The 27737-nt window shown below is 44.4% G+C and overlaps 1 protein-coding gene across 1 annotated transcript; it reads right to left on the bottom strand.

Moving 5' to 3' along the window:
* Window positions 1-1803: 1803 nt before the first annotated feature.
* Window positions 1804-27692, bottom strand: wdr97 (WD repeat domain 97). The gene is made up of 21 exons (XM_036944292.2): window positions 26991-27692; window positions 26225-26814; window positions 25925-26046; window positions 25021-25747; window positions 24549-24697; window positions 24173-24409; window positions 22524-22614; window positions 22132-22264; window positions 21698-21774; window positions 21361-21424; window positions 11035-11193; window positions 10645-10797; window positions 10365-10520; window positions 10018-10161; window positions 7167-7325; window positions 6548-6742; window positions 6308-6429; window positions 5907-6075; window positions 5238-5404; window positions 5047-5108; window positions 1804-2178 (listed from the first exon to the last, which is right to left on the bottom strand). Exons 1-21 carry the CDS (start codon window positions 27276-27278, stop codon window positions 1997-1999), a joined length of 4146 nt encoding a protein of 1381 aa, XP_036800187.2. The 5' UTR covers window positions 27279-27692; the 3' UTR covers window positions 1804-1996.
* Between the last annotated feature and the right edge of the window lie 45 nt (window positions 27693-27737).

The raw sequence follows: 27737 nt of genomic DNA, 5'->3' as shown, positions 1-27737 counted from the left end.
GCCGAAGGGAGGGGATCATGCTCTGCTTCAGTACAGTACATGTTGGCATTCATGGTTCCCTGAATGAACTGTAGCTCCCCAGTGCCGGCAGCACTCATGCAACCCCATACTATGACACTCCCACCACCATGCTTGACTGTAGGCAAGACACACTTGTCTTTGTACTCCTCACCTGGTTGCCGCCACACATGCTTGACACCATCTGAACCAAATAAGTTTATCTTGGTCTCATCAGACCACAGAACATGGTTCCAGTAATCCATTTCCTTAGTCTGCTGGTCTTCAGCAAACTGTTTGCAGGCTTTCTTGTGCATCATCTTTAGAAGAGGCTTCCTTCTGGGACGACAGCCATGCAGACCAATTTGATGCAGCATACGGCGTATGGTCTGAGCACTGACAGGCTGACCCCCCCACCCCTTCAACCTCTGCAGCAATGCTGGCAGCACTTATACGTCTATTTCCCAAAGACAGCCTCTGGATATGACGCTGAGCACGTGCACTCAACTTCTTTGGTCGACCATGGCGAGGCCTGTTCTGAGTGGAACCTGTCCAGTTAAACCGCTATACGGTCTTGGCCACCGTGCTGCAGCTCAGATTCAGGGTCTTGGCAATCTTCTTATAGCCCAGGCCATCTTTATTTGTAGAGCAACAATTCTTTTTTTCAGATCCTCAGAGAGTTCTTTGCCATGAGGTGCCATGTTGAACGTCCAGTGACCAGTCAGTATGAGGGAGTGTGAGAGCGATGACACCAAATTTAACACACCTGCTCCCCATTCACACCTGAGACCTTGTAACACCAACGAGTCACATGACACCGGGGAGGGAAAATGGCTAATTGGGCCCAATTTGGACATTTTCACTTAGGGGTGTACTCACTTTTGTTGCCAGCGGTTTAGACATTAATGGCTGTGTGTTGGACTGTTTCATCAACATGAAAGAGAGGAGGATGGCATTGGTGTTTTTCTACAAGTAGCGTGAGTCTACATGTTTTTTCTACTTGCACGAACGCACACACACACACACATATCTGAACCATGGACAGCCACATCATATTTAGCTTACATTGATTAGACTAAATTGTTTTCGGTATATTTTAGTTGTCACTGTATAGGTGATAGGTGATTTGGTGATGTTGAAATGTTGAAGTTGAAATGGTGCTGGAATAGTCGAGGCAGCTCCTGTTCATGAATGAGTGTCTGCAGGCAACAGTGAACCATGATGGAGGTTCCTTGCTAGTTTGGGGCTGCATTTCTGCAAATGGAGTTGGGGATTTGGTCAGAATGAATGGTCTCCTCAATGCTGAGAAGTACAGGCAGATACGTATCCATCATGCAATACCATCAGGGAGGCATCTGATTGGCCCCAAATTTATTCTGCAGCATAAGAACTATCTTCAGCGAAAAGAAGAACAAGGAGTCCTTGAGGTGGATGGTATGGCCCCCACAGAGCCCTGATCTCAACATCATAGTCTGTCTAGGATTACATGAACAGAGAGAAGCACCTGAGGCTGCCTAAATCCACAGAAGAACTGTAGTTAGTTCTCCAAGATGTTTGGGCCTTGTTAGATTTTTCTTCTCTTCACATACTTTGCATTTTGTTAATTGATAAATGTAATCTATTAACATGTCTATTTTTTAAAGCATTCTTACTTTACAGAATTTTTTCACACCTGCCTAAAACTTTTGCACAGTACTGTATATTTTCCAAACTGCAATATAAGCTTATATTTATATTAAAGCAAACAATGAAAAAATATCTCTGGCATATCCGTTCATATCGCGTCCATGGAACAACACACAACAGTTTAATTTTTACAGACGTTTACAGTCATTCAAACTTTATTGGTAATGAGTGAATCAAGTGATATACAATAAAAAAAGATCTATACAAGAGATGTTTAATTCAAACAAGAGTATATCTGTTTGGCTGGTCTTTGTCAGGGGAAAGGGAAAAGTCTTGGGTGCGGGAATAATATCTTGCTGCCTGGGAGGCTGTGTCATCTATAGTAGTGTACATAGGAGCGCTCCAGGATGAAGTAACGTCGCGGGGAGGCCTTCAAACAGTGCTGGTCCACAGGGAAAGGAAAGGGGGACAGGCTGACCCTCGGCAGGGGCAGGGTGAGGAACGGGGTGAAGCCCATGAGGACAGGGCGGTTTGGGAGAGGGGGCAAGATCACACCTGTTTTGAAATAAAAGAGACTAAGATCAGACCCCTTGACTTTATAGCATTATTCTAAAATATATATTTTTTAAACTGTTCCTCATCAATCGACACACAATACCCAATAATGACAACGCGAAAACAGGTTAAGAAAATTTTGCAATTGTATTAAAGATAAAAAACAGAAAGACCTTATTTACATACTGTTGAAGTCGGAAGTTTACATACACCTTAGTCAAATACATTTAAACTCAGTTTTTCACAATTCCTGACATTTAATCCAAGCAAGAATTCCCTGTTTTAGGTCAGTTACGATCACCACTTTATTTTAAGAATGTGAAATGTCAGAATAATAGTAGAGATAATTATTTCTTTCAGCTTTTATTTACAGTGCCTTGCGAAAGTATTCGGCCCCCTTGAACTTTGCGACCTTTTGCCACATTTCAGGCTTCAAACATAAAGATATAAAACTGTATTTTTTTGTGAAGAATCAACAACAAGTGGGACACAATCATGAAGTGGAACGACATTTATTGGATATTTCTAACTTTTTTAACAAATCAAAAACTGAAAAATTGGGCATGCAAAATTATTCAGCCCCTTTACTTTCAGTGCAGCATACTCTCTCCAGAAGTTCAGTGAGGATCTCTGAATGATCCAATGTTGACCTAAATGACTAATGATGATAAATACAATCCACCTGTGTGTAATCAAGTCTCCGTATAAATGCACCTGCACTGTGATAGTCTCAGAGGTCCGTCAAAAGCGCAGAGAGCATCATGAAGAACAAGGAACACACCAGGCAGGTCCGAGATACTGTTGTGAAGAAGTTTAAAGCCGGATTTGGATACAAAAAGATTTCCCAAGCTTTAAACATCCCAAGGAGCACTGTGCAAGCGATAATATTGAAATGGAAGGAGTATCAGACCACTGCAAATCTACCAAGACCTGGCCGTCCCTCTAAACGTTCAGCTCATACAAGGAGAAGACTGATCAGAGATGCAGCCAAGAGGCCCATGATCACTCTGGATGAACTGCAGAGATCTACAGCTGAGGTGGGAGACTCTGTCCATAGGACAACAATCAGTCGTATATTGCACAAATCTGGCCTTTATGGAAGAGTGGCAAGAAGAAAGCAATTTCTTAAAGATATCCATAAAAAGTGTCGTTTAAAGTTTGCCACAAGCCACCTGGGAGACACACCAAACATGTGGAAGAAGGTGCTCTGGTCAGATGAAACCAAAATGGAACTTTTTGGCAACAATGCAAAACGTTATGTTTGGCGTAAAAGCAACACAGCTGAACACACCATCCCCACTGTCAAACATGATGGTGGCAGCATCATGGTTTGGGCCTGCTTTTCTTCAGCAGGGACAGGGAAGATGGTTAAAATTGATGGGAAGATGGATGGAGCCAAATACAGGACCATTCTGGAAGAAAACCTGATGGAGTCTGCAAAAGACCTGAGACTGGGATGGAGATTTGTCTTCCAACAAGACAATGATCCAAAACATAAAGCAAAATCTACAATGGAATGGTTCAAAAATAAACATATCCAGGTGTTAGAATGGCCAAGTCAAAGTCCAGACCTGAATCCAATCGAGAATCTGTGGAAAGAACTGAAAACTGCTGTTCACAAATGCTCTCCATCCAACCTCACTGAGCTCGAGCTGTTTTGCAAGGAGGAATGGGAAAAAATTTCAGTCTCTCGATGTGCAAAACTGATAGAGACATACCCCAAGCGACTTACAGCTGTAATCGCAGCAAAAGGTGGCGCTACAAAGTATTAACTTAAGGGGGCTGAATAATTTTGCACGCCCAATTTTTCAGTTTGTTTCAGTTTGATTTGTTCAAGTTTGAAATATCCAATAAATGTCGTTCCACTTCATGATTGTGTCCCACTTGTTGTTGATTCTTCACAAAAAAATACAGTTTTATATCTTTATGTTTGAAGCCTGAAATGTGGCAAAAGGTCGCAAAGTTCAAGGGGGCCGAATACTTTCGCAAGGCACTGTAAGTAGCTGTTCTGAGGAATGAACACCCAATGCAGACCGGACAACTAAGAAGGACATAGTGACCTCTTGTCTGGAGTCACGTCTGGAGGAAACCTGGCACGATCCCTACGGTGAAGCATGGTGGTAGCAGTATCATGCTGTGGGGATGTTTTTTAGTGGCAGTGACTGGGAGACAAGTCAGGATCGAGGGAAATATGAACGGAGCAAAGTACAGAGAGATCCTTGATGAAAACCTGATCCAGAGTGCTCAGGACCTCAGGCTGGGACGAAGGTTCACCTTCCAACAGGACAACGACCCTAAGCACACAGCCAAGACAACGCAAGAGTGGCTTCGGGTCTCTGAATGTCCTTGAGTGGCCGAGCCAGAGCCCGGACCTGAACCCGATCAAACATCTCTGGAGAGACCTGAAAATAGCTGTGCAGCAACTCACCCCATCCAACCTGACAGAGCTTGAGAGGATCTGCAGAGAAAAATGGGAGAAACTCCCCAAATACAGGTGTGCCAAGCATGTAGCATCATACCCAAGACAACTCGAGGCTGTAATCGCTTCCAAAGGCGCTTCAACAAAGTACTGAGTAAAGGGTCTGAATACTTATGTAAATATAATATTTAAAAAATATATATTTTAGAAATTTGCACAAATGTCTGAAAAACTATTTTTACTTTGTCATTATGGAGTATTGTGTGTAGATTGATGAAGAAAGAAAATTATTTAATATATTTTAGAATAAGGCTGTAACATAATGTGGAAAAAGTCAAGGGGTCTGAATACTGAATGCACTGTATACAAGCTCTATGCTGAGATGGTCGTTAAGAGCTATTAATTGAATGTATATTCTGTTCACCATACCACGGAGGGCTAAACCTTACCTGGAGGCTTGCGTATCCTGGACATGCTGTAGGTCTCTCCAAGACGATGGATTGGCTTAGATCTAGATAAGAATGCACGCACACAGCGAAGCAATGCGTCAGAAAATTGCGTTACGAGCTAAAAAGGTGAGGCATGTGACATTTGTTTCCGTGATTGGGGGGGGGGGGGGGGGGGTACATCTGTCTGGTACCTGGATGATTCAGGGAGACGCAATACTGTGTCTTTGCGCCCCTCTGGTGGGACAGTCTGCGCCTTCAAAAACATATCCCTTTTGACAGAGCAGAAGTAGTTGAGCACATCCACTGGGGTGAAGAGGTTCTTCCCTGCATTCTTCAGGAACAGAGACCTGTTCTGGCCCTGCAGATCAAAGAGAGGGGAGACCAGATATCAGTGGTTGCTGGTGGCATTAGAAGTCAGACGGGCTCATAGTAATGGCTGTAACGGAATTATGGAATGGTGTCAAACATGGTTTCCATATGTCTGATACCATTCCATTAACTCCTTTCCAGTCATTTTTATGAGCCATCCTCTCCTCACCAGCCTCCTCTCCCAGATATTGCTTGGCAGACCTACCATGTTAAACAGGCAAGAACCAGTTTGGGAACCAGTTGCGCCACACTGCGCTTGCCAGTAATCTCATATGCTCATATGAGACCTCGTATGCTCATATTTAGAGGTGTTAGGGTCAATGAAAAGGACATTGGCAGCCTAGAGCAGTGCATTGCTGATTAATTCCTCCTGCACCTGCTCTTCTCCTTCTACTTATTTTTTATTGGCGGTGGATGAGGTGAGTTTCCCATTACGATGTAAGAGCTTTGAGCATCTGGAAAAGCAATATATAAATCGAATAAATGATTACCTTGTATTTTGAGGTCCAGGAGTGCAGCCACTCTGCAGCCATCTCTCCCAGGCTCTTCCAGGAATCAGGAAGGTCCTGGACCATGGAGTCCCAGGGATCCATCTCCATGGCGAGCCATGGGTCAGCATCCTCCACGCCCATCACCTGCAGCAGGCACATCACTGTTTTCCTGCCAACAGGAGGACCAGACACACAGAGTTAGAGGTCACCATTCACTGTTTGCAACCCAAATGGCACCCTATTGCCTATATATTGTACTACATTTGACAAGGGCACTCACTGTCACAGCTAGATGAATCAGAGCTCAGCATTCACCAATACAGGGAAGCAGAGTTGTGGACTTACTATGGTGACGTCAATGAAAGTGAGTATAGACAAAGACTGGGGCGGCATAGACTCACTGTAGTCCCAGTTCTTTGTGGGCCAGTAGAGTGAGGAGCTCCACGATGATCTCATGGCTTTCAGGACCCAGACACACCAACACGTTGAGTATTTCACTCACCACTCGCTGCTCCTCATCAGACTGAAGCACACAACATACACACAAACCCAGACATGGTTTAAAATCCAAATTCACAATGGCGTAAAAAAACAGATTCAAACATTAAACAGCATACCAAATTCCACAGGAGAGGACATACCATATTTGATGAGGTGTTGTTGCGTAGAGAACCCATAAGCCCCTTGCTGAGCTTGTCTGTGTTACCTAGCTCCCCCTGTCTGCGTAAAGTGATAAGCGCGCTCAGCATCCTCATCTTTAGTTGGGCACCACAACTCTGCATGTAGTCCAGAATCTGCATGGAGAACTCCTCAGGACACAGGGCCTGCCTGATACACTTCACACACGCAGGAACACCACCAAAACAATAGTCTCATCTTTTTCAACTGGGACTTTCTTTTGCCCGAATTTCTCATGACCCCACCCTACCCCCAAAATAATGACACAATCTTAAAATCGGGATATTTCAATTTTTACATCAACAAATAACCTTCAATTCATTACATTTTCATCTCTTATCAAAATTAAAAATAAATGAATTAATACATTTACTCAGTAAAGTTGTGTTTTTCCTTATCTTTCTCAAAAACATTTGTATATTGTCCTATACAATAACCTGTACTCTTACTTTGCAGTTCCCCCACACGACCCATACTTTGAATACAACTGACTTACAGGGTTTCTAAGGAATTTTCCCCAGTAGAATGAATTCGTTTTTTGGGATGAAAATGGTGTGCTTGCTTCAGCTAAAAAAGACTCACCCTTTGGTCTTGGTAGATATCCTTGAACCAGTCCTCATCCACAAACTGTTTAAGGAATCCTGGGATCTCGGGGGTGGGTGTGCGGGGTGGTGTTGGGGTTCTAGGGGGAGGTGGGGTCGGCAGTTTGGGTATCTTAGTGGGAGGGACAGCCTTTGGAGGCTAGGAGGGGAACACAAACATTCATCAGACCTGGGCCTGTATCCACAAAACCTCTCAGAGTATGAGTGCTGATCTAGGATCAGTTTTGTATTTTAAATCATAATAAATAACATTATATGCAAAGATCCTAGATCAGCACTCCTACTCTGAGACTCTTAGTGGATACGGGCCATGAGCACATGACAGCTGCCCTTCATGCAGCCCCGATACCAGAGAAGGCTGGTGAAGGGAGGACAGGCTCATAGTCCACACCTGCATTCTACACCTGCATTGCTTGCTGTTTGGGGTTTCAGGCTGGGTTTCTGTACAGGATTTTGATATATCAGCTGATGTAAGAAGGGCTATATAAATACATTTGATTTTGATTAGTAATGGCTGGAATGGAATCGATTTAATAGAAAGTATCATGTCTTTGTCTTATGCAGCTGTGTGACCCAGTGGGTGAATAAACTTGGTTAAACCTGCTAGAGATAGGGCTGACTTCTGCCCCCTTTGGAGGAATTGGGTACCCATAGTAAACTGAAAAAAAATCTGTCAAAAATTGCTAATATATGCATATAATAATTATTATTGGATAGAAAACACTCTAAAGCTTCTAAAACCGTTGGAATTATGTCTGTAAGTATAGCAGAACTCACAGGGCAGGCATTCTTCCAAACTAGTTTTTGTGGTCATGAAAGTTGGGGCAACTTTGACGTCATCGCCCCCACCCTTCCCAACCAGTTATGGATCTGGGGAGACTTTCTATGTCTTCCACTAGATGTCCTCATTCAGTAGAGCTTTTAATCGTTCAAATCCCGCGAGAATTGGCCCTATGGGAGTGAAATTAGTGTGTGCCAGGAGAAAATACCTTGTGCGTTGGGGCGCGAATTGGTCCCGGCCATTCCTTTGTTCCAGCACTCCTGGGAAGAACTAACGATGACCGGTTGAATAGAAATTTGTTTTGTATGTTTAAAACATCATAAAGCTTGATTCTGCACTTAGTTTGACCTGTTTAGTCGAAATATAATATGTCATTTTTAAGTTTTGATGCGCAACTTTTCCGGACCAGAGGACATTTTGGGTGCATTTCAGCTGATGTTATTAGCAGTAGCTAATACAAAGACGCAAGAATTGAAACCAAACGATTCTTTGGGTAAGTATGAACCCTTCCAGAACATTCTGAACGAAGACCATCGAAGGTAAGGGAATATTTATGCTGAAATCTGTGTTTCTGTTGACTCCAACATTACGGAGAAATTTAGCTTATATCTGAGCGCCGTCTCAGAATATTGAACAGTGTGCGATTTCTGTAACGTTAAAAATAAATGTAACAAAGCGATTGCATAAAGAAGCAGTGTATCTTTCTAACTATATGTAGAACATGTATATTTAGTCAAAGTTTATGATGTCTATTTACGTTATCTTGCCGCGCTACCTAGATTTCCTGCGGACATTTTTGAGTATTTTCTGAACATGAATTCAATGTAAATGGACATTTATGGATATAAATGGCATATTATTGAAGAAAAAAAAAATGTACTGTGTAACATGTCCTATTACTGTCATCTGATGAAGATTTTCAAAAGGTTAGTGAATGATTTATTTTTTAATCCTGCGTTTGTTGATTGCATGTTTTGGCTATTCAAATGAGCTGTGTCTGGTGGTGGTTTGACATATATATGTGCTATGTTTTCGCCGTAAAACATTTTAGAAATCTGACTTGCTGGCTAGATGAACAGGGTGTTTATCTTTCACTTGAGCTATTGGACTTGTTAATGTGTGGAGGTTAAATATTTCTAAGAATATTTTTGCGCTCCATGCGCCACCGTTCCAGCTGAACGTGGGAGGGTAGGTTCCCAACTGGGAACCAGGATCCCTAACAGGTTTTAAAGCTTTACTAGTTGTCCGTGAGTTTTCACTCTGTTTATTTAGAACCTAACAGTACATCAGGTATTATTGTATTACTTTGTGATCAAATAAAGAAAATTGTATTTGCCTGATTTGCATATATACACACTAGGTGTATTTGCATACATTAATACATTAATATAAAGGCGAGGAACAGGGTTGCCCCCACCAAAAACTTGCTATGTCTAGGCCTACCTGCACTCACCTGCACTTTCTAGACTTCCTCATTAATACTGTTGTCATGTTCTCTTGCATAATTCAACCAGTGCGTCAAGAGAAGGATACCCACTTAATTTAAAATCAAAACGCTCGGCTCTAGTTCACACCTATCTAAACATACTTTACTCTGTTTGCGAGATCAGACATAGTATCACCATAATCCGAGTGTTCGTTTTTGGAAGTTGCTTTAATTTCAGCATCGAATTAAACATTTCAACTGTACTAAATCATAAAAAAAAGAACACTCACCAAAATAAAGGGATCTTTCTTCTCTTTCTTGTGATGTAAGTGTCGAGACAGTGCGCTAAATCCCTGACGAAGCGTTAGAGTTCCTATAGATGCAACGGAAGGCCAATGTATTCCACTGATCCCATTTCAGTTATTACCGGAGTGAGTTTGACAGGTCATTACAAACGTTTCCGCGGTCGCTACGTTAACGGGAATGGCACAGGCAAGAGTGGGAAAGTGTCGCAAGAGTAAAACGAAAGCCATCAATCCAGTCATATTTCAGTGATAAGTGGATTTTGCACCCTAAGAGATCCAAAGGTGGGCGGGCCATGTGCGTTGCTAATACACCACTCACCCTCATTACGTAGGCTGGCTTCTTTGGAGTGGGAGGTGGGGGGCTCTTGTCTTTCTGAGGGCTCTTCACCAGATGTATGGGGGAACCTATGTCCAGTTCCTCATCGCTCTCATACACCAGAAACTGAACTTCTTCAGTATCACCCTGTGAGGAAAACCAAACCAACAATTCTTTCAATCTTATCACAGAACATACACCGATTCTCCTCTTCTGAGGACATATGTAACAAGCATATCAGAGTAGGAGTGCTGATCTAGGATCAGCTCCCCATGTCCATGTAATCTTATACATTGTGATCTGGAAGGCAAAACTGATCCTGAATCTGGTCTCTGTAAATATCCTCTCACTTCCTCCTCATAGTCCTGCTCATCCCTCAGTTTGAATGTTTGCTTGGGGATTGTGTTTTCCACCACAACGTCTGGCCACAGCTGGCCCACTAGCACAGAGTTAGGGATGAAGCCCACCGGATTGCTCTGTGCTGGGGCTGGCTCTAGCTCCTCATCCTGCAAAGGGACAGACAGAGGACTAAGGGAGGTGTGGTTTCTTTGTCTCAATCTATCTATTACTTAGCTTCAGGAAGTAGAGGGACAGCAGACAGATATGCTAAACTGAACCAGCGGCCCTCACCTTCCCTGGCTTGGTTATGGGTGGCAGGGGCTTGGCCAAGTTAGGGTTTGGGAAGAAGCCATTCCTTAAGGTGGGTGGGGTGAATGGTCGACAGTCAGGTAGTTTTGGAGGAAACAGAGCTGCATGAAGGTCAAACATGTCCTCATCCCCAACCTGAGATATAATCAGAACAAACATTCATTAGTCTGCATATCTACAATGCATTCCCACTCTCAAGTAATGACATTTGTCCTTTCACATAAAACATTATATTATAGGTGAGGTTATCGGTTCTTCTCTCTACAGCCAACAAAAGGGCACATACTGCTTTCAGCATCTCTCTGACTCCACTTGGCGGGGTACATTCCTACCCCAATCATCTTGTAGCTAATTGTTCTCAGTATAAAGAACCTTAATGTTGAGGGGCTGGCTGTAGACGATCTTCATATAGCGGTCGAAGGCTTCCTTCCTGGTTTTCAGCGTGGTGGGAGGTTTCCTCTTCCTTCTCTCTGTGGTGCCTTCCTGGAGTGAGGCCAGGTCTCTGTTTCGAGCCAGCAGCGCCGCATACTCCTGAGGGACAGGGAGTGGGTGGAAAAACTATCATTACACCACTGGCACATTAGGTATGGGAACACACACATTGGCCTTAACTGATCAAACCTAAAATGAAAATAGCAGTAGTGGAGAGTGGGGTACATTGAGCCAAAGGTTTAGTTGAGCTACCCCTTGTTTCTAGGAAACCATACACAAAATGAATGTGACCAAATATTTAGCGGCAGCTAGCCTAGTGGTTAGAGCATTGGGCCAGTAACCACAAGGTTGCTAGACTAGGTAAAAATCTGTCATTCTGCCCCTGAACAAGGCAGTTAAACCACTGTTCCTAGGCCGTTGTTGTAAGTAAGAATTTGTTCTTAACTGACATGCCTAGTTAAATAAAGGTTCAATAAAAAATGAAAGGAGTCTGTGAAGAAGGAAACCACATGGAAAAAAGCGGTAAGCAAGATAAGTCCCAAAAACAAATGGATTTGTTGTGTAATAGATTTCATGATGCTTGTATCTAAACCAAAGTAGATTGTTTTAAGAATATGTTATACATCAGTTGGGGTCTTTATAAGCTACAAAATGAGGTCCTAAACCTAGTAGTATCCTGAAGTATCCTGAACCTGAAGTGTATCTTTGTAGTTGTGTGGGCTAAAATACAGTGCATTTGGAAAGTATTCACAGCCCTTTCTCCTTTTCCTGCATTATGTTACGTTACAGTCTTAGTCTAAAATTGATTTAATAAAAAAATGTTACTCATCAATCTACACACAATAATACCCATAATGACAAAGTGAAAACATGATTGAAAGTCCACCTGTGGTAAATTCTATTGATTGGACATGATTTGGAAAGGCACACCGTCTATATAAAGGTCCCACAGTTGACAGTGCATGTCAGAGCAAAAACCGAGCCATGAGGTCGTAGGAATTGTCTGTAGAGCTCCGAGACGAGATTGTCTCGAGGCACAAACCTGGGGACGAGTACCAAAACATTTCTGCAGCATTGAAGGTGCAAGGCGGTAAGAATAAGGCTGTAACGTAACAAAATGTGGAAAAAGTCAAGGGGTCTGAATACTTTCCGAATGCGCTGTAGTCCAAATGTTTTATGCATAATAGGCCGATTCCGAGTTAAGTGCAAGTAAATGGAACGTAATTCCGTATTTTATGCACTTTTCTCTCTACGCTTATTCTGACCTTTAGCTTAAGCATGAGAATATCATGCTGTTCAACAGCTATTCGTTGGGGGTGGAGATCAAAGAAATGAATGTGTGGTGGAGGTGTGTCTACACATTCGCCGCATTCTAACCTTGACTTAATTCTCTCATAGTTCCACCACCTTTACGCGCGATGAAATAATGAATAACCTGTCGGTTCCAAGTGGGACAACATCTACTTATTTTTTCCTGATAGAAATAACACCATTCTCCATGCACTGTAATTTACAAATTGATAACAACTATTGATAAGAGCGAGGTAAGCCGTTTGGATAAGGGGATTGTAAATATAAATGACACTTGTTTTAGATCTATTTTACCTTATATACGCTGGAGACAAATGTGAAACCAGTCATATGGCAGCAAACTGAATCATGTCGACACATCACCTTTTCCACAGTGAAGTTTATGAAATGCGGGCCTTTTAACTTGGGAGGAAATTTGGTGACCCAAGCTATAGGTTTCTGTAGCCATGAACAAATGACAGTATAGCACCAAACCTACCGAGTTGATTTATGATTTCTAGAATGTTTTAATTATATTCAGACTTTTCACTGTATTTAAAAAAAACACTATTTGTATTATGTTAAATATTAGCCACTACCAGTAGCCACCGTCAGTTATACCGTCAGATACATTGATAACTGTCACTACCTGTCAGTTTCCTCATTTTGCATCATTCCATTCCATTGTCTTTCTTTCCTCTGTCACGTTTGTGTGGTTGTTCCTGAGGAGCGTTAGCAACAGTGGATCATATTAGCCTAACATATTACAAGTTGTGCAATAGTTTGGGACATGTAGCCCATTTCAATCATCATGGAAGTCAGACCACATGTAGGTAGCAGTTTAAACCTGGAGTTGCAGCACGGTTCATGACGACTGGACCATTGTCATCCCAGTTCCAGGATTAGTGAAGATTATTAGGGTCGATTTATAGGACTACTGTTCATTTTTTACATCTACCAATTGGTGCTGAAACAGAGATGAATATGCATGTACAGTGCCTTGCGAAAGTATTCGGCCCCCTTGAACTTTGCGACTTTTTGCCACATTTCAGGCTTCAAACATAAAGATATAAAACTGTATTTTTTTGTGAAGAATCAACAACAAGTGGGACACAATCATGAAGTGGAACGACATTTATTGGATATTGCAAACTTTTTTAACAAATCAAAAACTGAAAAATGGGGCGTGCAAAATTATTCAGCCCCTTTACTTTCAGTGCAGCAAACTCTCTCCAGAAGTTCAGTGAGGATCTCTGAATGATCCAATGTTGACCTAAATGACTAATGATGATAAATACAATCCACCTGTGTGTAATCAAGTCTCCGTATAAATGCACCTGCACTGTGATAGTCTCAGAGGTTCGTTAAAAGCGCAGAGAGCATCATGAAGAACAAGAAACACACCAGGCAGGTCCGAGATACTGTTGTGAAGAAGTTTAAAGCCGGATTTGGATACAAAAAGATTTCCCAAGCTTTAAACATCCCAAGGAGCACTGTGCAAGCGATAATATTGAAATGGAAGGAGTATCAGACCACTGCAAATCTACCAAGACCTGGCCGTCCCTCTAAACTTTCAGCTCATACAAGGAGAAGACTGATCAGAGATACAGCCAAGAGGCCCATGATCACTCTGGATGAACTGCAGAGATCTACAGCTGAGGTGGGAGACTCTGTCCATAGGACAACAATCAGTCGTATATTGCACAAATCTGGCCTTTATGGAAGAGTGGCAAGAAGAAAGCCATTTCTTAAAGATATCCATAAAAAGTGTCGTTTAAAGTTTGCCACAAGCCACCTGGGAGACACACCAAACATGTGGAAGAAGGTGCTCTGGTCAGATGAAACCAAAATTGAACTTTTTGGCAACAATGCAAAACGTTATGTTTGGCGTAAAAGCAACACAGCTGAACACACCATCCCCACTGTCAAACATGGTGGTGGCAGCATCATGGTTTGGGCCTGCTTTTCTTCAGCAGGGACAGGGAAGATGGTTCAAATTGATGGGAAGATGGATGGAGCCAAATACAGGACCATTCTGGAAGAAAACCTGATGGAGTCTGCAAAAGACCTGAGACTGGGACGGAGATTTGTCTTCCAACAAGACAATGATCCAAAACATAAAGCAAAATCTACAATGGGATGGTTCAAAAATAAACATATCCAGGTGTTAGAATGGCCAAGTCAAAGTCCAGACCTGAATCCAATCGAGAATCTGTGGAAAGAACTGAAAACTGCTGTTCACAAATGCTCTCCATCCAACCTCACTGAGCTCGAGCTGTTTTGCAAGGAGGAATGGGAAAAATTTCAGTCTCTCGATGTGCAAAACTGATAGAGACATACCCCAAGCGACTTACAGCTCTAATCGCAGCAAAAGGTGGCGCTACAAAGTATTAACTTAAGGGGGCTGAATAATTTTGCACGCCCAATTTTTCAGTTTTTGATTTGTTAAAAAAGTTTGAAATATCCAATAAATGTCGTTCCACTTCATGATTGTGTCCCACTTGTTGTTGATTCTTCACAAAAAAATACAGTTTTATATCTTTATGTTTGAAGCCTGAAGTGTGGCAAAAGGTCGCAAAGTTCAAGGGGGCCGAATACTTTCGCAAGGCACTGTATTTACATGGCTTTCTTTCATTGATCCCTAATATCCTGAACAGTTCTCTCCATATATTCTAGTGAGTCTGTTGAGACACAAAATTTAAATGGGTGGGCTTTAGATAAATGTACTGAAAACACTATTGAATGAAAACACCACAAAAGAACATCTGTTGGCCAGAAAGTAGGAGGGGGTTTTCAGCAGTTAAGAGAATGACCCCTGCCAAGCCCATTGCACACCTGCATAAGGTAAGTCTGAATACCAACTATTAAGAAGTGGCTAGGAAAGGCGTGAGTAGGAAAGGCATACATTTCCTAAGTCTGAATCAGGCCCTATATGCATAGTATTTTTGCAATGTGTCATGTATACAAACTCAAGATAGTGAATTTGTATTGTCACAGAGCAGATACCATGCCCTTTCTATACAAATGTAAAAGAAGCAGGGGTCTAGCCCCCCTTGAGGTTCTTGAGAGCGCAGCCAAGGAAGTAAGAGGAGAATATAGGTCCATTCGAGCAGCAGCAAGGGATGAAAAAATAAAAAAGACTGAATGACACTAAAGAGGTACAAAAAAGACATGTACCTGTGGCCTCCCGAGTTGCGCATCGGTCTAAGGCAATGGCATCGCAGTGCTAGAGGCATCACTACAGATCCGGGTTCGATCCCGGACTGTGTCGCAGCCGTCCACGACCGGGAGACCCATGAGGCGGCGCACAATTGGCCCAGCGTCGTCCAGGTTACGTGAGGGTTTAGCCGGCTGGGATGTCCTTGTCACATAGCGCTCTAGTGACTCCTTGTGGTGGCCAGGAGCATGCACGCTGACTTCGGTCGCCTGCTGTTTCCTCCAACACATTGGTGCGGCGGTGGAGTGGCTTGGCGGGGTCGTGTTTAGGAGGACGCATGGCTCTCGACCTTCGCCTCTCCCGAGTCCATATGGGAGTTGCAGTGATGGGACAAGACTGTAACTACCAATTGGATATCACAAAAAAGGGGTAAAAAGTACACCTCAAAACAAAAAATAAAAGAAACATGTACATGTGAGAAAGAGAAGCTATAATAGAGTAGCAGGGGCACACAAGGTCTTATGTGACGACACGGAGTCTGAGCTTGCTAAACATATCAAGAATTTCGCTGACCACTATCATGGCTCAAATGCAGAGAACTTGCCTATGAATTGGCATGTCGAAACAACATCCCTGTCCCAGACAACTGGTCAAGAAATGGAAGGGTAAGTGATATTGGACAGAGAGATCTATATCTGAATGCAAGCCTACATTTAAGATATACAATATACCACACCTCCATTCCATCACCCATTGTATCAGGAAACCAACCATCACCTACTTACTCTAAGGCGGCTCAACTTACCCTGTCCCTATGCTCAACTTACCCTGTCCCTATGCCCAACTTACCCTGTCCCTATGCTCAACTTACCCAATAACCGGGTTAAGTTGTGCCAAGAGACCCTTTTTTTTGTACAAGCAATTTTTTCACAACGGTTATGTTTACACTAATTCAGATAATTGTCTGGGATACAGAACATCCTGATATAAACTCAGCAAAAAAATAAATGTCCTCTCACTGTCAACTGCGTTAATTTTCAGCAAACTTAACTTGAGTAAATATTTGTATGAACATAACAAGATCGAACAACTGAAACAAACTGAACAAGTTCCACAGACATGTGACTAACAGAAATGGAATAATGTGTCCCTGAACAAAGGGGGGGGGGGGGGGGTCAAAAGTAACAGTCAGTATCTGCTGTGGCCACCAGTTGCATTAAGTACTGCAGTGCATCTCCTCCTCATGGACAGCACCAGATTTGCTAGTTCTTGCTGTGAGATGTTACCCCACTCTTCCACCAAGTCACCTGCAACTTCCCGGACATTTCTGAGGGGAATGGCCCCAGCCCTCACCCTCTGATCCAACAGGTCCCAGACGTGCTCAATGGGATTGAGATCCGGGCTCTTCGCTGGCCATGGCAGAACACTGATATTCCTGTCTCACGGACAGAAAGAGCAGTATGGCTGGTGGCATTGTCATGCTTGATTATGCATGGGTTATGTCAGGATGAGCCTGCAGGAAGGGTACCATATGAGGGAGGAGGATGTCTTCCCTGTAACGCACAGTGTTGAGATTGCCTGCAATGACAACAAGCTCAGTCCGATGATTTTGTGACACACCTCCCCAGACCATGACGGACCCTCCACTTCCAAATCAATCCCGCTCCAGAGTACAGGCCTCGGTGTAACACTCATTCCTTTGACGATAAACGCGAATCCGACCATCACCCCTGGGGAGACAAAACTGTGACTCGTCAGTGAAGAGCACTTTTTGGCAGTCCTGTCTGGTCCAGCGATGGTGGGTTTGTGTCCATAAGCGACGTTGTTGCCAGTGATGTCTGATGAGGACCTGCCTTACAACAGGCTTGCAAGGCCTCAGTTCAGCCTCTCTCAGCCTATTGCGGACAGTCTGAGCACTGATTGAGGGATTGTGCGTTCTTGGTGTAACTCAGGCAGTTGTTGTTGCCATCCTGTACCTGTCCCGCAGGTGTGATGTTCGGATGTACCGACCCTGTGCAGGTGTTGTTACACATGGACTGGCACTGCGAGGACGATCAGCTGTCCGTCCTGTCTCCCTGTAGCTCTGTCTTAGGCGTCTCACAGTACGGATATTGAAATGTATTGCCCTGGCCTTATCTGCAGTCCTCATGCCTCCTTGCAGCATGCCTAAGGCACATTCACGCAGATGAGCAGGGACCCTGGGCATCTTTCTTTCAGAGTCAGTAGAAAGGCCTCTTTAGTGTCCTAAATTTTCATAACTGTGAACTTAATTGCATACCATCTGTAAGCTGTTAGTATCTTAACAACCGTTCCACAGGTGCATGTTCATGAATTGTTTATGGTTCAACGAATAAGCATGAGAAACAGTGTTTGAACCCTTTACAATGAAGATCTGTGAAGTTATTTGGATTTTTAAAATTATCTTTGAAAGACAGGGTCCTGCAAAAGGGGCGTTTCTTTTTTCCCAGAGTTTATATGCAGTATGTGGACACCCTTGAAATTAGGGTGTTAGGGATTAAGCCTAAAATCACCATGAACAATGCCTAATGCTGGCTGGAGTGGTGTAAAGCTCGCTGCCATTGGACTCTAGAGCAGTGGAAACGCTTTCTCTGGAGTAATGAATTATGTTTCACCATCTGGCAGTCCGATGGACGAATCTGGGTTGCCAGGAGAACGCTACCTCCCCAATGCATAGTACCAACTGTAAAGTTTGGTGAAGGAGGAATAATGGTTTGGGTCTGTTTTCATGGTTTCGGGCTAGGCCCCTTAGTTCCAGTGAAGGGAAATATTAACGCTACAGCATTCGATGACATTCTAGACGATTCTGTGCTTCCAACTTTGTGATATCAGTTTGGGGAAGGCCCTTTCCTGTTTCAGCATGACAATGCTCCCGTGCACAAAGCAAGGTCCATTAAGAAATGGTTTGTCGAGATCAGTGTGGAAGAACTCGACTGGCCTGAACAGAGCCCTGACCTCAACCCCATTGAACACATTTGGGATGAATTGGAACGCTGACTGCCAGCCAGGCCTAAACGCCCCAAGATCAGTGCCTGACCTCACTAATGCTCTTGTTGCTGAATGGAAGCAAGTCCCCGCAGCAATGTTCCAACATCTAGTGGACAGCCTTCGTAGAAGAGTGGAGGCTGTTACAGCAGCAAATACAGCAGCAAAGGGGGGACCAACTCTATATTAATGCCCTTTCCTCGATGTTATCCTCACAAATAATCATGATAGGTATCAGTCTGGTGTTTTCTGTAATGACCTGAGTGATCACTGTTTTACAGCCTTTGTTATAATGGCTGCTCAGTAAAACGACCTGTCCTGATTTGTCATAGACTCTTGCTAAAAAACTTTAATGAGCAAGCCTTCCTTCATGAACTGGCCTCTGTAAAATGGTATAGTATCAGCTTGATCCCCTCTATCGAAGACGCTTGGACCTTCTTTTTTTATGTTTTTTTTTTGTGGTATTGTTAACAAACACGCCCCCATAAGGAAAATGAGAATTAAAAACAGGTTCCGCCCCTGGTTCGACCGTGATCTTGCAGAATTACTCCACCTCAATAATTGCATTTGGCGAAAGGCTCGGCACACACATACTCAGGCTGACTGGCTATCGTTCAGGCAAATGAGAAATAAGTGCACTCTGGCTACCCAGAGTAGATTTTCTATATAGATTTTCTATGGTGTTATTGACTGTACTTTTGTTTATCCCATGTGTAACTCTGTGCTGTTGTTTTTTGTCGCACTGCTTTGCTTTATCTTGACCAAGTCGCAGTTGTAAATGAGAACTTGTTCTCAACTGGCCTACCTGGTTAAAGAAAGATGAAATAAATCATAATAAAACATCCGGAAGGCCAAAGGTAGTTACTTTAAGGAGCAGTTCTCTCTCTGTGGGTCTTTGAGTAGAGCGTGGGGAGATCAAGCTGATCCTAACTGTTATAGGCCTATTTCTATTTTGCCCTGTTTATCAAAAGTGTTGGAAAAACTTGTCAGTAATCAACTGACTGGCTTTTTTGATGTCTATAGTATTCTCTCTGGTATGCAATCTAGTTTCCGCTCAGTAATTTGGATGTGTCACTGCAACCTTAAAGGTCCTCAATGATATCACCATTGCCCTTGATTCTAAGTAATATTGTGCTGCTATTTTTATTGACTTGGCCAAAGCTTTTGATACGGTAGACCATTCCATTCTTGTGGGCCGAGCACCAAGGAGGGCCGAGACACCAAGGAGTATTGGTGTCTCTGAGGGGTCTTTAGCCTGGTTTGCCAGCTACCTCTCTCAAAGAGTGCAGTGTATAAAGTCAGAAAATCTGCTGTCTCAGCCACTGCCTGTCATCAAGGAGGTATCCCAAGGCTTGATCGAAGGCCCCACGCTCTTCTCAATTTACATCAACAACATAGCTCAGGCAGAAGGAAGCTCTCTCACCCATTTATATGCAGATGATACAGTCTTATACTCAGCTGGCCCCTCCCCAGGGTTTGTGTTAAATGCCCTTCAACAAAGCTTTCTTAGTGTCCAACAAGCTTTCTCTGCCCTTAACCTCGTTCTGAATACCTCCAAAACAAAGGTCATGTGGTTTGGTAAGAAGAATGTCCCTCCTCCCACAGGTGTTATTACTACCTCTGAGGGTTTAGAGCTTGAGGTAGTCACCTCAGACAAGTACTTGGGAGTATGGCTAGATGGTCCTTTTCTCAGCACATACTGTATCAAAACAGCAGGCTAAAGTTACATCTAGACTTGGTTTCCTCATTCGTAATCGCTCCTCTTTCACCCCAGCTGCCAAACTAACCCTGATTTAGATGACCATCCTACCCATGCTAGATTATTAAATATTATCATTTTTAGATCGGCAGGTAAGGGTGCTCTCGAGCGGCTTAACCATTTGGCCATCAGATTTGACACCAATGCTCCTTATAGGACACATCACTGCACTCTATACTCCTCTGTAAACTGGTCATCTCTGTATACCTGTTGCAAGACCCACTGGTTGATGCATATTTATAAAACCCTCTTATGCCTCACTCCCCCCTATCTGAGATATCTACTGCAGCCCTCATCCTCCACATACAAAACCTGTTCTGCCAGTCACATTCTGTTAAAGGTCCCCAAAGCAAACACATCCCTGGGTCACTCCTCTTTTCAGTTTGCTGAAGCTAGTGACTGGAACGAGCTGCAACAAACACTCAAACTGGACAGTTTTATCTCAATCTCTCCATTCAAAGACTCAATCATGGACACTCTTACTGACAGCTTTGTGTGATGTGTTGTTGTCTCTACCTTCTTGCCCTTTGTGCTGTTGTCTCTGCCCAATAATGTTTGCACCATGTTTTGTGCTGCTGCCATGCTGTGTTGCTGCCATGTTGTTGTTATGTTGTGTTGCTACCATGGTGTGTCGTCATGTGTTGCTGCCTTGCTTTGTTGTTGTCTTAGGTCTCTCTTTATGTAGTGTGGTGTTGTGTCTCTTGTTGTGATGTGTGTTTTGTCCTATATTTATATTGTATTTATTTATTTTAATCCCAGGCCCCAGTCCCCGCAGGAGGCCTTTTGCCCCAAGGTAGGCTGTCATTGTAAATAAGAATTTGTTCTTAACTGACTTGCCCAGTTAAATAAAGGTTAAATAAATACAATATTGAAAATGCCCATGATTTTGGAATGAGATGTTCGACGAGCAGTTAGAAAGAAGACTATATTTCCTTTGATGTAGTGATGCTGAATGTAACAAATGGCTCACTTTACCCCACACTCCTTCACACTCAATTCCATGCAAAGCTTTCTCTCATTCACCTCTCTCTCCCTTTCATATTCTGGGTAAACTCACTGGATCTTTGGTCATGTCCTGCTTTCCGTTGGGTTGTTTCCCTGGCATGGGGGAGACCACAGTCCTGATGGTAGGGCAAAAAACACGTCACACACTCAATAATGTCTAGGTTACGGTTAACGTAACATAACTATTACATAGATGTAAATAAAAACGGTTCATCTATAGATAACACATTTTGGCTCAAAATCCCAGTAAATATGTAGATTTACCAGTGCAAACGGAATCCATAGATTTACTGTTGATACACATTTACTGTAACAAACTTATAGTTAGTTATAACTTGTCTATGATGTTCATTATGTCACATTATAGGTAGAGACGGAGGGTAGCTTACGTGGTTTTGCTTGTCCTTGTTGAGGTGTGAGATATGGGCAAGTCAGGGATAGGATCTGACATCTCCGTAGACAGGAGCTATGGATGTATACAGAGCACAGGCACAGTAAAGGTATCATTACCCAGTAAGCACACGTATTCGAAAGCATTGAGCTAAACCTAACTACATCATCTCACTGAAAATGCCTAAACACGTATTCACCCTCCAAGACCCATTCTAATATATAAGACATTTAGCAGACACTTTTACCCAACGCGACTTATAGTAAGTAGTGAGTGCATCGATTTTCATATGGGTGGCCCCTGCGAAAATCGAACCCATGACCCTGGCATTGCAAGCACCGTGCTCTACCACCTGAGCCACACTAGGACCATCAGTCTGTCCTCACCACCTCTCCCCAGTACTTCACCACCCCCTCCCCCCAGTCAGTATACCCGTAGCTGGAAGTCATGTGGCAGCAGGTGGGCACAGCGGATCCTATACAGGTCCCCTCTGATGCCTAGGAGCAGATCTCCCCTCTGCCCACTGTAGGCCAGACACTCAGGCTCCGCACTCAGCTGGAGGGTTCTTAAGAGGGACAAGGACTGCAGAAATTACTAACACACACACACCCCTTACAGAAAAACCACATGATTTCACATCTGGGAAATCACATGTGAAATCATGTGAAAAGGTGTTTTTGGAACTCTTCCCATATGATCACGTTTTCACATGTGTATTTTCATGTTATCACATTAACTTCACATAAGATGAACACTTCACGTGTTCACATGTGAATTTTTATTTTCTTCCCCCATTAGGGACACACACAAACACATTGACTGACCTGAGGAGGCGGTTATCTTCATCCCAGATGCGAACAGTTCCATCCTGACTGCTGGAGGCAAACACTCGGAGCTGATGGCACACACAGAGCCCTGCACTCTCACACACACACACACACACACACACACACACACACACACACACACACACACACACACACACACACACACACACACACACACACAAAGACATTAAAAAAAAAACCTTGTCCAAGGATCACCTACTGAACAAAATTATACACGTAAATGTAAAGTGTTGGTCCCATGTTCATTGAGCTGAAATAAAAGATCCCAGAAATGTTCCACATGCACAAAAAGCATATTTCTCTCAAATTTGGTGCACAAATTTGTTTACATCCCTGTTAGTGAGCATTTCTGCCTTGCCAAAATAATCCATCCATCTGACAGGTGTGGCATATCAAGAAGATGATTAAACAGCATGATCATTACAGAGATGCACCTTGTGCTGGGGACAATAAAAGGCCACTCTAAAATGTGCAGTTTTGTCACACAACACAATGCCACAGATATCTCAAATTTTGAGGGAGCGTGCAATTGGAATGTCCACCAGAGCTGTTGCCAGAGTATTTAATGTTAAGTTCTCTGCCACAATGTAGTTTTAGAGAATTTGGCAGTACGTCCAACAGGCCTCACAACCGCAGACCACGTGTAACCACGCCAGCCCAGGACCTCCACATCTGGCTTCTTCACCTGCGGGATCGTCTGACAGCCACTAGGACACCTGATGAAATTGAGGAGAAAACTCATTCTGACTGGCTGGGCCTGGCTCCCCGGTGGACACGCCCACCATGGCTGCGCCACTGCCAATTCATGTGAAATCCATAGATTAGGGCCTAATGAATTTATTTCAATTGACAGATTTCCTTATATGATCTGTAACTCAGTAAAATCCTTGAAATTGTTGCATGTTGAGTTTATATTCAGTATAGTTTGAGGTACATTAACTTGTTGAGTGTCTCAGGGGCCATATGTATTAAGTGTGTCAGAGTAGGAGTGCTGATTTAGGATCAGTTTTGCGTTTTAGATGACAATTGCAAGAATATTTTGAAAATAAATACACAACGCAGAGGACTAAAGGTCAAGAGGGAATTAATGATCAATGGAAATAGTGTTTTTTCTGTAATAGGGAATTATTAATTATTAATGGGTCAGAGCATGGGAGGAATTTCTGTCCGGGACTCATAGCTACATGGCAAGTTCTCATTGGTCCAAATTGTCTATATATCAGGCCTAAAATGGGATACATGTTATCTGGCCATTGGCCCAATTTTATTGCCAGTAATTCTAATTGGTCAACCACAGGTTAGGGTTCGGGGTATAAAACTACATCCTGTCTCTTTGTTCTGTGGAGAGAATCACTGAGGACAGGGGAGAATGAACATCTACATTTCAGCATAACCTCTATGATTTTTCCTCTTTGAATAAACCTATTTTTCTCCCCCTGATTTTCTTTGGGGTCTGTGTAATTGAAGAGTAACATCAACTGTTAACACAATGAATAAGATTACATGGACAATGTTGACCTGATCCTAGATCAGCACTCCTACTCTGAGACGTTTCATACGGCCCCAGATCTATAGTATCTAAAACACAGTATATTGTTTAACGGAATCTTCTGTTACTGTCTCACCCGTAATGCAGTCCAGATGGTCCTCACTGGGCGGATGGTCAGTGCGACTCTGGTTGAGCAGGCTGAAGTGCACCAGGCTATAGGTGGCGCTATCGGGATCTTGGAAGGCTAGGGCCAGCAGAGGCCCCAACAGGGTCAAGTAGAGCGGAGGATGCCCACAGAAAAGGTTCAAGTGCAGGCTGAGACACTCCTGGGCATAGGGAAACACCCTCCAGACCAGCACTGCCTTGTCCTCGCCTGATGAAAGGGAGAGAATGGGATGATCATCATCATCATCATCATCATTACCAGCATCATCAACACCACCACCGTCATCACCACCACCATCATCATCATCATCATCATCATCCCATAGAGCCAATAGAGTGCTGCATACCGGCTGTCAGTAGGTAGCTGTTCTCAGGGTCTGCCTGCAGGAAGGTGATTTTCTGGCCGTTGTGTGCGGGGGTCCTGTACTGCACCTTTCCTGTATCCAGCATAAGCACACTCACACAGCCGCCATTGTGCCCCAGCATTACCAGGAACCTGTCCCAGGGGTAGTCATAAGGGAGTCATAACATATCATTACTTTGGATGGTTGGCACACTATTTTGAGCTCCGGGGTTAAGTTTCCCCTAGATAAAGATCTAGGATCAGTTTCCCCTCCCCTAAATGCTAATCTGAACACCGTCTAGGGGAAACTTCATCCAACAGCCTGTCTTAATTTAGTAACAGATTAAAACAGAGTTAACAGATTCAAACATAGAGTGCTTGTTTGGGTAATTACCGAGGGATTTATGATCTAAATATAAAGGGACTGTCAATAATGTCAACACAAGCCTAAATTAGGGACACAGGAGGGGTCTTACCGGTTCTTGGCATCATGAAGAGGTTTCTTGTTTGTGGGTCTCTGGCATCTCTGCTCCTGCAGGCTCTTCCACTCGTCTAGCGCTCTCTGTCCGTCAGCTATGTTGCTGTAGAGCACCATGCAGGAGGCTGGGCCTGGCTTTGCGATCCACTGATCCCCCTCCCCATCCGTCTGCTCCTCCCTCTGCCATGGACCCTGTCCTCGTGCCTTCCACTCATCCACACACGTCGCCGGGTTGGTCAGCGTGCTGGCCCGGATCAACGTTCCGCCCTCCGTCAGGACCAATAGAATCTCTTTGTGTAAGCAGTAATCGGCGCACCTTACCCTCTGCCCGGTACTGAAGGAGGTTAGGACCGCCCCCGTCTCGGCAGCCACTAGCATGACGTTACTATCCCCGCTGACGCAAAGCACCCGGGTGGGGTAGGGGTAGGGCAGGGGGCAAGAGGGAACTACTATCTGTCTCATGGGGCCACCCAGGTCCCCCTCCAGCCTGCAGTGAAGATTATACAGGCTGCTGATGGTCCAGAAGTCCACTCCTTGCTGGGAGAAAGTAAAGAAGGTGCCCCCTTTCATCGGACCCCCCAGGCCCAGAGGGGGCTCCCCTCCTTCGATGGGGAAACACTGGACCTGGTCCCCCCCCTCCATGCTCCAGCAACGCAGGGTCCCATCCAGGGAGGCAGAGAGCAGCAGGCCAGACTCCGGACAGCAAGCCAGAGAGGTCACCACACCTGCGCACACACACACACACACACACACACACACACACACACACACACACACACACACACACACACACACACACACACACACACGTAAAGAGTGTTGTGACCTTTGTTGAATGCACTTGACTTGACTAGCTGGAATCATAGGGAAGGTTTTTTCCCCCAACCAAGTGGTTATCTCACCAGTGTGTCCTACGAACGCCATACAAAGCCCCCAGTCAGGACCCCACACTCTGATGGAAACATCTTTGGACGCAGTGACCACAAAGTCCAGATGAAAGCTGTACACCAGTGCAGTGATATCCCTGAAGAAAAGAGGCATGTTCACTCTGTCTGCAGATCAGTTGAGGTGACATTTTGCCCAAAACTGCCCACTGTCCAACAATAATGAACACACACACACACACACACACACACACACACACACACACACACACACACACACACACACACACACACACACACACACACACACACACCTACCGTAGGTGGAGGTTCCTTTTGTGCTCCAGAACACGCCCAGCAGTGAGGTCAACGACAACCACAGCTCTCCCGTAAACGACGAAGGCCCTGTGATGCCTCTCGGGGCCCGGGGGGGCCAACGCCAGCTGGGTAAAAACGCTGTGGCGCCCAAGACCCTCCGTCACTCTCACCCGGCACACCATGTGAGTCAGACACCACACACACACGTTCCCCGCCCCCGCTGTCACCAGCTCCAGGGACTGCTCTGTGACCTGGCAAACCCGCACATCCAGAGGGTCTAGAGCATTGGCTAGGGGGCGCAGCTCACTGTCCAGCAGCGTGAGGCTTGCCCCGGGCCCCCAGCCCACCAGACGCCCAGGGAGCTGAGTGGAGGTTAGGCCCATGTAGGGGACAGAGACAGAGGCGGGTGGGAGGTCACGGAGACGCCCGTCTGGGTGGTACATAACGACCCTGCCTTCCCTGTGAAGGCTGATGAACCCTGCCGCCCCCTTGCCGTAGGTCATGTGGCGCACAGGGTCGTTGCCAGGGAAATGACGTAAGTGCTGCAGGCCATGGGTGAGAACAGCGCTCTTGACATCGACGTTTCTTATCTAGGAAAGCGGGATAGAGAGTTAGGATAAATAGACATGTCGCCTACCGATTTAACAATGCCTCCAACCGAGAGAGGATGCGTCCCAAATGGCACCCTATTGCCTATATAGAAAACTATACATGGTCTATAGGGAATCGGATGCCATTTGGGACGCCCAGTGCCATCTTTTTTTACCTTGTCCACATTCTGCTTCATTCCAGTGCTGAGGAACTTCCACATCCTGCGAGCTTTCCCCTTGGCGCTCTCCTCCACAGAATTCCCCCTCCCTCTCCGTAACTCTGACCCCCATGAGCGTCTAACCGCCCTGACTGCTCCCTCCTGGTCCGCTGTTGTGGGGCGGGGGGTAACCCGCAGCGTGCTCTTCCTGTCCAGGTCGGTTTCGTCGGCGAGGGGAGGGGAGGCCATCCCCATGGCCTGCACCAAGCCGCACTCCTCGTCTGTGTTGTCTGCTGAGTTGAGCATGGATATTTTGCATGCACTTCCTCTCTAACGCCGATGGGGTGGTGTTGGGGTTCTTTGGCACTCGCATATGTCTTTCACCCTAAAGCTCAGTCTAAGTGTCAGACCCTTTAGTTGAGTTGAAATATTTTCTGGTGAAGAGGGGAAAATAATATTTCAATCTCCAACCTGTTTTCTATTTGCCAGATGAGACAGTTGCTTTCAAGGCACTCTATCAAGACAACATCTTTGAAAGTGTAGCATTTTGATCATAGATAACTGCTACGTTTTCCATCATCTAAGCAGAGGTTCATGTTTGTGTACCTTTTCTCTGTTATTGCATTCTAATGTAGCCTATACAAACCGGCAACGACATGAGACATTTTGATCAAAAACATGATCTAATCAGTCAACGATGTCAATATTTATGAAACAGAAGAAAAACGCCACTGACCGTGACCATGGTAGCATCCGTAGTTCTAA

Source organism: Oncorhynchus mykiss, chromosome 15 (assembly GCF_057628025.1).
Source record: "Oncorhynchus mykiss isolate SJ-2025 chromosome 15, ASM5762802v1, whole genome shotgun sequence".
Lineage (NCBI taxonomy): Eukaryota > Metazoa > Chordata > Actinopteri > Salmoniformes > Salmonidae > Oncorhynchus > Oncorhynchus mykiss.
This window is presented reverse-complemented; position numbering and strand designations above follow the sequence as displayed.